Source organism: Schistocerca gregaria, chromosome 8 (assembly GCF_023897955.1).
Source record: "Schistocerca gregaria isolate iqSchGreg1 chromosome 8, iqSchGreg1.2, whole genome shotgun sequence".
Classification (NCBI taxonomy): Eukaryota; Metazoa; Arthropoda; class Insecta; order Orthoptera; family Acrididae; genus Schistocerca; species Schistocerca gregaria.
In genome coordinates this window covers 115660981-115673699 of record NC_064927.1, presented here as the reverse complement: position 1 = coordinate 115673699, position 12719 = coordinate 115660981, and the positions used below count along the sequence as shown (strand labels likewise).

Genomic DNA, 12719 nt, shown 5'->3' with positions numbered 1-12719 from the left:
TGCCTTCTTTGGAATCTGAATTATTACATCCTTTCTAGGTCTGAGGGTATTTTGCCTGTGTTGCACCTTCAACATGAGTTGGAATAATTCTGTCATGGCTGGATCTCCCAAGGCTCTCAGTAATTCTGAGGGAATGTCATCTTCACCACGGTGCCTTGCTTTCTTCACTAAGGTCTTTCAGTGCTCTGTTACATTCTCACAATTTTATTTTCCTCTCATCTTCACCCATTTACTCTTCACTCCATTTTATTATTTACTTATTCATTCATTCATTCATTCAAATAACTCTTTTGCAGTGTTCGATACATCAATTTTGGTTTTGCTTTATGTTTAACTTTCATTGCTCCCAGATTCATCCTTTGAGAGTGGCACTCCTTTTCTTCCTAGATCCACTTGCTGCCAATTGAAGATAGCTCTCTTTCCTGAACACCTACCTTCTTTGTTGCTTCTCTAAAAGTATTCTGTTATTTATTAGATCCATTTTCATTCCAGAGTCATTCTTAGCTCTGTGGGTTTAGTTTCGCAAGTTGAAGGTCTACTTGATTAGTCTTATCCATTTTGTATATGTGTCCATAACACTAGCCTGTAGTCCCCCCCCCCCCCCCCCCCCCAATTACATTAGTTAGCTTTCAATTTTCAAATAGAGCTCTTAATTTGTATTAGGTACTATTACTACTACTTTTAGAACTCTGTATTTTCCGTTGTATTCTTCTTTAAACTTTATTCACAGTACTCAAATCTTGTTATTTTGTGTGTTTCTGCTGCATAAAGTGTTTCAAGGCTTTACCACTGTTTGCCAGTGTCTTAGTTTTACGTTCCAGGACAAAGATTTTTTGTAACACAGTATAAACTCGTTAGCACAAACTCACTCAAGGCAAACTCGCCATTAACATGGAAAGAAAAAAAAAAATAAATAAATAAATTAAAAAATAAAAAAAATATATTGTCCCCGGCAGGAGTACATTAGTTCTTATGGAAAATTTTATTGGTCAACACAAATTTTGGTTGAGGCCAATTACAAACTATTTTTCAGTCCCTAGGGTAATTAAATTTCATTGTAGTTCAAGCTTCTGATGTTTCAGTATTTTCAGGTGTTCGTTTTTTCTGAGATGAATGCAAGAAATGTAACTACACAGCTAACTATCCATTGCTGATTCATTTCTAACATTCTGTAGGTCAGCAGATATGATTATTACCTCAACAATCAGCATGTACGGTACATTTAAAAACATTCAGTAATGTGTGCGCATTAACATTCAGAAATGTATTCAATGCTAGGAGTTCTTTTAGTTTTAACCAAACTGAGTTAGAACTCTAATTAAAGATCTACAAACAGTAGCATGCAACACGTGGCAAACAAGCAGACAGCTCTAAACATAAAAGTAAAGCTCAAGAGTCTTAAAGTGGTTCATGATACCAAGAAACAGCAACTACAGAGCAGTTTGGAATTTCCAAATATACTTTATCAACGGAAAAAACCATTCCTGCTGCAGCATCAGATTCTGGAAACAAATCTAAAGTATGAGGACACTGAGATGTTACTGCTAGGATGATTCAGTCGTGTGAGCATCTAACACATCTGAAGTGGCCCTAAGATTCAGTCAACAGCAAATAAGATTGCCAAAAATATAGGCATTGAAGACTTCAGTTGTTCTGCTGGGTGACTATCGGTTTCAAAAGGGACATTCAGCTTCATCTGTACAAATTTGTGGTAAAACACAAAGTTGAAGTAAGTGTGAACAGCTGGTTGCATGAATCTGACCAAGTGAGAGAAAAATATGTGTCTTGTGATATTGTTCAATATGGACGGAAACTAGATTTTTTTACAACTTTTCCCAAATTGCACCCTGGAGATAAAGGGTATGCATATCGTAATGAAGCATGCAGCAAATGATGTATGACTGTTGCCTTTCTATGTAATGTGAATGGCAGTGAGAAGTTTCGTCCCTGGGTTATCGGTAATCCCGAGAACCTATGCAGTTTTAAAAAATAAATACCAACACTTTACCTTGCAGCTACTCTCACTATAAGAAAGCTAGGATCGACGGCACATCATTTCGCAATAGGCTTCTTCATTTCAATAGTGTAATGTTTGCTCAAAACAGATGTGTTGTTCTTACATTGGACAGATGTATTGCCCACAATATATAGGATTTGAACATAACCAACATAAAGGTTCAGTTTTTCCCACCAAATGCAACAAGCCATCTTCAGCTGTTGGATCAAGGCAATGTCTCTCTCATGAAGAGCACTTTGACTTCATTAAGAGCTGCAATATGTGCTGCTGGAAACAATACTGCAACCCCAAATTAAAATCTGCTTGATGCAATGATCTGGAGAGACAGCAACACTGGAGATGTCCATGAGTTAGACGATGCCACCTCATCTGATATACAGTTCTGCAAGTTGTTGGGCACCCTGGGATTAGTTTTGAGGAATTCATTAGTGCAGACGGAGGTGCTGCTGCATGTGCTTATGTGGAATCTGCTGTCAACTGCTGTGATTGAGGTGCAAGAAGGGTCACCACAAGAAAGTGAGGAGGAAGATAATACAGATACCATTCCACATACCCATCAGGAGAAGTTTACAGCCTTTCAGGGTTTAGAACAATTTGCTTCAGCATCCAACAACACAGATTGGTTTACAGACACTATAGTTACAAGTGGTTATGAAATTATACTGTGTTTTCATTCCCATGAATGTCAGTGTACCATGCTTGAAATTTTTCAAAGAAAATGGTGTAATTTGTGGGTATATGTACTTTTACAGTCACTTTATACTGTTATAAGCCTATAGTAATGTAAAGTGATTGATGCTGTACTTTATTCCACATTTCTGTACTACTGTACGTGTATACATGTTAAAATGTGTGTTCATAAAAAATTAACACGACCTCTTGATTTTCCAGCTCCTTTGGATTCATGTTAATGAGGTCATACTGTATATGTTTCCAGTCATATACAATACCATTCTCATTTTATGAACTCTATTTTCTACTGCTACCTTTTCTACTGTATTGCTCTTTATCCAGTCTGTTAAGAATTTACAACAGTTTGTTGTAGATACTGTGATATGAATTTCAAGATTTTTAAGAGCATCATTCATTCATATTTCTCAAACTATTTCTAGTCTATTTTGTCTGCTTCTTTCTGCAGTTCTGTGGTTTGTTTTGCTGCACTACCCAGTGAATCAGTAATTAATGCCATATCACCTGCAAAGGCTAGACACTACCGTGATTTTATATGAGTTTCTTATCAGCAGCACACCCTCAGTATTGGCAATTTTCTCATCTCTCACTACCTTCTCTGATGTGCAGTTTAAAAGTGTAAATGACAAAATAATCATCTTGTCTCACTACTGACTACTTCAAAAGCCTTTGACAGTTCGCCATAAATTCCACTTTTGCTGGTGTCTTTGTTAAAGTTCTTTTAATTAATTTTTTTTAAATGGAGTACAAATTTATTTATAATGTTCATTAGGGTATTTCTATCAATTGAGTCATAGGCCTTTTTAAAATCTACTAAAGTTATCACATATTTCAAGTTTCTGATTTTCCTCATTTCTATTATGTTCTCTGCAAAAGACTTTCCTTCCAAAATCCTGCTAGGTGTTCTCCTAGTGATGGATCAAGTATTCCTTCAGCTCTCTTCAAATGTGCCATGGAGAAGATCTCAAATGTCATGGCCAAGAGGGAGATTCCTCATTAATTGTTAGGATCTGTTTTCTTTCCTCTTTTATGTGGATGTGTTAATGCCGTTGTCCATTCTGATGGTAATTGTCTGTTATCCAAATTCCATTAATGATTTCTGTTAGACCTGCATAATGTAGTAACTAGGGTGTTTCCATGATTCAGCAACTATACTGTCTTCCCCTGATGCTATGTTATTTGTAAGCTGTCTCGACATTTCTCTAATTTTCTCTATTGTTGGTGTCTTCGAGCCTGGTTGTATTTGGATCATGTTATCAAATTTAGACGATATTATGAAAAGGACAAATTGTTATTCACCATGTGGAGGTTTTGGGTCACAACAGGCACACCAAAGAGACTGCTAAACATGCGAGCTTTCAGCCAAAAGACCTTCTAAAGTAAACAACAAACACACACACACACACACACACACACACACACACACACACACACACAAGCACGAGCACGAGGGCGGACACACACAAAACCATTATCTCTGACCAGAGGCCAAACTGGGAGAAGCAATCTGCATGGTAGGGGTAAGGTTGAGGTTGGGGAGTGCGGAGGGGAAGGGATAGCAGTGTAGGAGTGAAAGACAGTACGGTGCTGCTTGTGTGAGATTGCTTGGACATGTTAGGATAAAGCAGCTAAGTACAGTATGAAGGTTAGACTGTGTGTGTGTGTGTGTGTGTGGAGGGGGGGGGGGGGGGGGTGACGGCAAAGGAAAGACGTAGAGGAGGGAAAAGAAAAAGAAGTAGTGGAGGGGAAAAAAGGAGGGAGAGGGAGGGGGGGAGATATACTAGTGGCTGTGTTGGTGGAATAGAAGGCTGTGTCATGCTGGAGTGGTAGCACGGAAGGGGATGGGTGAGCGAAAGACAGATGGTTGAGGTCAGAGGATTATGGGAAAGTAGGATATATTGTGCAATTCAGAAAAAACTCGTTTTGGCAATCAAGATTCAGATGGTGCAGATTGTGAAGCTGTTACTGCAACGGATACCGTGTTGAGCAGCGTGCTCAGTAAATGGGTGGTACAGTTCTCTCTTGACCACAGTCTGTCAATGGCCATTCGTGTGGACAGATAGCTTGTCGGTTGGATAGACCTGGATGTAAGACCTATCCCATATATCCTCCTACCACCACCACCACCACCACCACCACCACCACCACCACCACCCCACCACCACCACCACCAGTACTGTCACAAGCATTACCTATCCCCTCAAAGGCAGGACTAATTGTGATTGTGAAACCAGTCATGTGATCTACAAATTGAACTGCAGCAACTGTGTTGCGTTCTACGTGGGTATGGCAACCAACAACCTGTCTGTCCACATGAATGGCCACTGGCAAACTATGGCCAAGAGACAACTGGACCATCCAGTTGCTGAGCATGCAGCCTAACACAACATTTTTCACTTCAATGACTGCTTCACAGCCTACAGCATCTGGATCCTTCCTACAAACACCAGCTTTCCTGAATTTTGCAGGTGGGAACTGTTCCTGTATTATATCTTATGTTCCAGTAAAGCCTCTGGCCTAAACCTTCGTTAGTCTGTGTTCTTCATGCATCTATCCCCTTACCCCGCTCCCACTCCAGCACTACACAGCTTTCTATTCCAACAACACACAAAAGTCTTTTCCTCCTCCTCCTCCTCCTACCACCACCACCACCACCACCACCACCACCACCACCACCACCACCACCACCACCACCACCACCACCACCACCACCACCACCCTTTCCTTTTCCCCCTCCCATCTAACTTCACAACTTCATCTAACTGCCTCAGCCTGTCGCCGAGCGAGGTGGCACACTGGACTCGCAGTCAGGACAACGACGGTTCAAACCCATGTCTGACCATCCCAATTTAGGTTTTCTGTGATTTCCCCAAATCCCTTCAGGCAAATGCCAGGATGGATCCATTTGAAAGGGCAGGGCAACTTGCTTGCCTAACTCGATGGGACCAATGATCTCACTGTTTGATCCCCTCCCCCAAATCAACCAACCGTCCTAGCCTTTCACCATAACATCCCTGCATGTCCCCACAAGGACCACTTTATTGTCCCCCACTCTTACCTTGCTATCTCTCCCCCTTCCAACATCAGCCTCCCCTTTACCCCCAGCAGGCAGATTGCTTCTCACATCATGCACAGTTGCTCAGCCGGAGATAGTGGTCGTGTGTGTGGGTTGTGCTTTGGAAGAAGGCCTTTTGGTTGACAAAGCTCACATGCTTAGCAGTCTTTTTGGGGCACCTATTTATGAATCAACACCTTATATTGTGAGCTGCAATCAGTTCTTTTCATAACACGTGATTATTTCAGCCAATATTTTCCATTCTTTGTTATCAAAATTAAATTTTTCTTTCCTGGCTTGCAGTTTTGTAGTTAGTTGAAGTAGTCCACTAGTATTCTGCAGTTCTCTGTTACATAAAGTCTTAGAAACTGTAAAACTTATGGCTTCTTTATTTTTGAATGTTTTATAAAAGCCTCTTGTGTTCAGCTTGAAGCAAGATTCAACTGACACCTGATCTTTTATATGCAGTAACCTGATCTTTTTGAGACCTTTTGATACAAGTTTTCTGACCTTTATAAAAATTTTTTGTTCTTATTTTTGTGTCCAGCAAGCTTGTTACCTATTTTCAATTAACTCGTCACAATAATCATTCAACCAGGCAAGTTTCTGTTTCTTTTTAGGAGAAATAGTTCCTCCTGCCATCTTTATAAAATCTTTTTGAAGTTATTTCCTACCACATTAACACAAGTCTATGCGTGAACTAGTTCCACAGATGAAGAGAATGAAAGACTGTATGATGAGTTACGGAATATTATCCAGTTAAGGGTGTAATGGGTCACTGGATTCAGTAGTAGGAAAAGGTATCGAAGGAAAAATAAATGTGGACTTTGGTAGTGGTGGTGGGAGGAGGGAAACAGAAGTAGTAGTTCACACAGAGCGTAACTTAACCATTGCTAACACTACAATTAATGCATTCACTATGCTTAACTTACCTGCGTTACTATTTTCTCATAAGCTACTAGGTGGGCCAACCCTACTCCTGGTTCTCCTGTCACTGCACATCACTAATTCCCAACCTATGCATTTCCCTTTTGTAAATTCTCTACCCTATCTACCCGATTAAGGGATCAAACATTCCACTCTTTGACCCACAGAATGCTGATAATAGCAAGTACATTTTTCAAAAACAAGAGAAGGTATCTTAGGGAGAGGCCTGGAGACATGGGAAAATAATAGATAGATTACATAATTGCAAGACAGCGATTCCTACATCATATACTCATCACAATTTTGTGAAGAAGAGCAGGCCTCAGTTTAAAGATAATATGTCAGGAAGAACCAAAGAAGTGAGGTGGGATGCTACAGTACAGAGAATAATGATATAAATTTTAAGTTCTCCAAGGCTTTAGATACTGCAATAATTCATACCGAAGTAGGCAGTTCAATTTAAATGGGACGGACATCACTAAAAAGTGCAATCACAGAAGTGAAAAGTACAAGGAAAGTAACCATGAAGAAACCTTGGGTGACAAGAGAAATTGTTTCAATTGATTTAGACAAGTCGAAGAGATAGAAATGTTCAGGAAAAGAAAGGAATACAGGAATGTAAGTCACTCACAAAATGAAATTAATACTGCAAGGAAGCTAACGCAAAATGCCTGCAGAAAAAACAGAAGTTTTAAAGGTAATGGTTGTTGGAAGCACAAATTCAGTTCCGAGGTATGTCAGAATAACTTTCAGTGCTATTAAAAACAAGGTTGTCAACATTAGGAAAGCAAAATGAACCCTAATGTTACAAGAGGAGATAGCTTCTGCCATGGGAGGAAAAGCCTGCTGACATGACAAGAGGATCAGATGTCTACCTGGAAGACAGAGTGTCCAGAGTGACAGAGTTATGGAATACTTGCCATCAAAAAGAGCAGAGCAGAAGATAACATACTTTTAGAATGTCTAATATCATTTGGGGGATGGCAACCAATTATTAAAGATAGTACCTAGATTTTTTAAGACTCTTGGAAGAATATCCACATAATCCAAAAGATAGCAAGAGACGGTAAACATGAGAATTTTGTTGTGTCTTTTTGTTGTGCCTGTCTGCAACTCAGCATCTCCACTATACAGTGAGTAGCAACTTTCCTTCTAATAATATTGTTAAATGTGAGAACTACAGCACAATCAGTTGGGCATTTCATGGAAGTTACTGTTTACAGTAATATGCAGACGAATGGAAAAGAAAGCTGATGATCTGTGAAATGACTATCACTTTGAGTTTAGAAACATTAAAAACCACAGATGCAGTTCTGAGGCTGTGCTTGATAAGGCAAGCAAGATTAGAAAAACTATGAATTAAAAACACAATGGACAACTGAATGTGGTGATGCAAGATGTTTGAAATTCTCAGAAAAAATAGGGATGTGCTACTGGGAATTATGAAAAACATACAATATGTGCAAGAACAAAGAGGGGCCAATAAAAGCGGAAGGCCAGGAGATAAGTGTTCTGAAAGGGTGTGAGTAATGTAAACAAAAATCAGTCTCGAGTTAGCTGCCAAACAGTACTCTTCTCACAAACAATGAATTGTCTGGGAGGCATAAAACATACATTTTACGCTGTATTCCACATTCTGTAACTTGAGCTATTATTTCAAAATGATGCAACGTGTGATACGAGATTCACTTTAAGCACTACTTGAGGCTGAAAAAACTGCAGCATGGGACATGAATCTTCTAAATAATGTTGCAATTAAAGACTATTTTATTGGACCAACTATAATATTATGCACTACTCTACTTGATGTTATTAACATTTAAATACCTGCTGCTGATGGTATGGCTGAGGTGTCATATGACCTGGAGGAGCATACGGCACTGTAAACTGCGAATGCATCGGTGCAGGTGCTGGGGCAAGCAGCGGCTGCCCTGTAGCTGCTGCTACCGACATCTGGGATGCAATATCATTCCGGTGCGGCATCACCTGGACTGTTTGGACAATACTTATTTTACTTAATTCTGCACTCAAAAATCTGATTTTCTTTTTAGCACCGAAGAGCTGCACACAGAACATTAACACTTCAACATAATTTTTTTATCGAGATAAAGCTAAAACTATCTGGTTCGGGATTACAATGCAGCAAAAATCCTCTTTTACACTCTTCAAGGAATATAAAACATCAACAAACCATTTTATAAGTTGTACTGGCCCTTAATTTGAAACTTTTGGTTCTTAAGTTTGATATTCCATGATCACATTATTTTTTACTTTAGGAAAACAATTCTCTATGTGTTTCAATTTCTTCTGGTGAGTTTTTCTATCTTGTTTTCTAGATCATAAATATATTCAAAAGTCTTGATGTGTACATAAGCAGCAGAAATATATTTCTTTATATGTGCACTGCCACATATATTAAAACTTAAGAAGTACTGCAAAAGTGACAAAGACATGGATATATAAATCATGAAACTTGCTACATTATACACTTTTTATTAGAAAAATATTTGAAATATAAAGTTGAGCAACAGGTAACGAGCAATTTAACTGATTATGTAAGATACTGGAACCAATCACAGAACTGTGTTCAATAAACATCATGACATTGGATATATGAAGGTACGTGGTGGAAAAATGATGTATAACTCTGTAGGACATAACAGAGTGGAACATGCTGTCTAGTACGTTGTTGCTATGTCCCAACCTAACAAACACACATCAATTGGGACATATTTCTAAAGAAACAACAAAAAGAGTATCAATCATGATTGTGAATATCATTGCTGTCTGTTAACTTGGAACAATTTGATGTGTACTTCTAGTTCTTGCATTAACCAGAAACTCTGAAATCAATACATGTTCTTGGAGGCGAAGGGAAGGAAGAAGCTGTATGCCAAACAACTGGACAATATCTCCAAGTTATTACATTTTTTTTACAACAATATGAAAAGCATAGACTACTATTCACATCAAAGAGGCAATGTACAGTTGAAGAAAAACACAATGGAACGACTGCTGTACTTCGGCATTCGTAAAAAAAAAAGCCTTCCTCCAGAAGCTGAACATGCATGCGCGCACGCATGCACACAAGTGCACTACTGCCTATGGATGCTTGGATCCAAGTGAAAGCAGGCAGAGAGAGAGAGAGAGAGAGAGAGAGAGAGAGAGAGCATTGCCAAAGCCAAAGTTTAGCAGTCGCTTCATTGTGTCTCCTACATTATACCTCCTCTATCACCTTTTTGTATTATTGTTATTCCATTGTTCAAAATCCCATGCATTTCATACATTTTATGGAAGATGTGGCACACCTGCAACAGTTCAAAGCTAGTTAATATTGTACCTGGAAGAGGTGCTACCACAGTTCCTGTTTATCATTTCCGACATACCTTCAGTTTTCGATTTCATACAAAAAATACTATTTGCCAATGTAATAGAAATAATTTGTTCCATTTTCTTCTGATGACTTTTCACATCTTGTTTTCTAGTTCATAAAATATTCAAAAGCTATGGAGTGTACATCGGCACCAGAAACTTATTTCTTTATATTTTTTCTTTTTGTTTTGCTTCAGGACACAAAAACAACTATGATCATATGCACCTATGTCAAAACTGTAGAACACGAAGACAAATAGCGGAGTTTAAAATGAATACACATCAATCTCAATCAACGGAAGAAAAGACAGCTAAAAACAGGGACATGGAGAACGGTCTATAAAATATTCCATCAAGGAGCCGAGGTCCAGAACTAAAAATTAAATGGCCTTCGCCACATTGCTACAAAGATAAACGTAAAATGCCACTGACAGCCCATGTATCGTTTGCTAAAACGGCCGATCACTCAGATGGCAAATACTAATGGGAACTTAAGAGGTTAAAAAAAGAGCATTCTGTCAGGAAATGGCGGACACTCAAAAGTTGCCACAATATGCACACAGAGGTGGGAGAGCACCATTTAAATAGTGACAGCTAAAAGGACAGTGTCCAATACACAACCTAATTAAAATGATCTCCTTGTGGCGGCAGGGTCAAGAGGAGGTCATCCAAGCTGCTGTGAGACACTTAATAACCTGGAACTTGTTCCCATGAAGGGATGACCATTGGTGATGCAAAGTGATACTTTTGTATCTCGCCTTGTAGGCGGCACGTGTGTCTGCTTCTGTAATCTGAAGAATAGGCCAAATGTATGAAGTTAGTATAAGCAGGAAAAGGTTAAATGCTTTGGTACTGTGTTTAACTTTATAAAACATTTAATAGAGAATAGTAGTCAATGACATAAATAACTTTGCACTGATGAGCACATAGGTGTGAAGCTGGATACACATCAATTCTAACTGCTACTAGTAGTTGGACAAACTATAATTGAAGTAACTGAAGTAACAAAGTCTGTAATGGCCACCTATGAAGTAGAAATAATGTTGCTAGGTTGCCTCCTTGGAATCAAATGGGCTGAATACGGAGCAGCGCTCATAGAGCTGCACAGCACCGGCTAGAGGGCACTGTCATCAGTGTCTTAGTGCCAACCTAGAAGAGCACACCTACAATGGGGCATCGTAGCTATCAATATCACAGATACCACCTGCTGACATACAGCAACACAAAGATCATTGGAGGGAATGTAAGAATTAGTGGGCTGATGCACAAGAATAGCAGCCATGGCAGCAGCCCCATTTCCTGTCAGACCGACGTGGCCAGGGATCCATATGAACACAACAGTGGCTTCACCAACAATGAACAAGTGAAAGCTTTCCTGGACACATACACTAAGGGATAGGCAGCGTACATCTGAATGTGAATAGCGTCTGGCCCTGAGCAGAGGACCGGGATGAAGTGAGAGCATGATCTAGCTCCCACATAGTTAAGGGGCATTGTAGCACAGACAATTCTGAGAAGTATATTGCCCGAGTCTCCTCTGCTCGTTTCCGAAGGAGCAAGGCAGGGTGATAGTGGAGAGAGGTTGTAATTTCTGCAAAATGGTGGCCCAAAGTGTTGGAGACAGCAGTTGGATCCACACGATGACATCGTGTCAGGCCGGAAATTGGGAAATGGATCTTGGTCCCAGAGAGCCATTGGAGGTTGACCCACATGACAGAAGAGGCAGTGGAACTGTTAAACGCACTAGTGAATGAAATCCAGCTAGCTTTTCTGCTATCTCAAATAATAATATGACACTGTGTGTGTATCTATTTATAATGAATGCAGTTTGCCATCTTAGTATGGCTGTTAAAAATGCGGAGAGCATGACTCCACACACAAACTGTGTTGCAGCATGCCTCAGGCCACAAAGAGACTGAGACACGGCATGGTAAAGGGGAAGTGTGGGTAATGGAAAGTTCTGCAGCATACGGATAACGTTTGTGAGATAGTCCACCTGGTCATCATATCTCAGGAAATTGTGTTTGTCGAAGGTCACCAGGAAGCGTAAAGCCGACAGTCGGCCTCAGTAAGCTGCCATTTGAGTGTGCACGTAGGTGGGGTAGGAGTCAGCCAACACATAGCACATGGGAAATATCGCCCGAGTAGGCGTAAGAAAGAACAGGTCACTCGAAATGATGGGCAAGCTGGGCAGTGCAGAAGGGTAGGTCCAGATAGGAACAGATGTACATGGAGTCGGAAAGGTATGTGGGTGCTGATGCGTCAAGACGGAAGACGTTAAGTAAATTAAGGTCTGCCAAGAGGGCACCTCTCTGACAAGTGCTGGTAGGACCCCCAAAGGGAATGGTGCGCATTAAAGTCACCGAGCAGCAGGAGAGGAAGAAAAAGGCGAAGTGCAAACAGCTTGAAGACAGGTAGTCACAGAAATAAGCTGACTATGAATGTCATCCCTTATGAGCAGCACAACTCCTGCGTGAGATGAAATGCTGACCTCAGGTGAAAGGTCAAAATGGACTGGGAAGAAACGCAAAAGCTCGAAGTGGTCATGAGGATGCAAATTTGTTTTCTGAAAGCAGAGTACAAGGGGACGCTGCAATTCTAAAAGCAGCCGTAAATCCTCTTATTGGATCAAAGGCTGCCAATGTACCATTGGAGAAG

General features: G+C 40.1%; 1 protein-coding gene across 1 annotated transcript in view; it reads right to left on the bottom strand.

Moving 5' to 3' along the window:
• The window catches only part of LOC126285302 (ataxin-2-like), a 107637-nt gene that overhangs the window by 37446 nt on the left and 57472 nt on the right, over positions 1-12719 (bottom strand). Inside the window, exon 11 of the mRNA XM_049984593.1 lies at positions 8517-8680. Coding sequence (XP_049840550.1) covers positions 8517-8680 — 164 coding nt within the window. The remainder of the gene's footprint in view (positions 1-8516; positions 8681-12719) is intronic.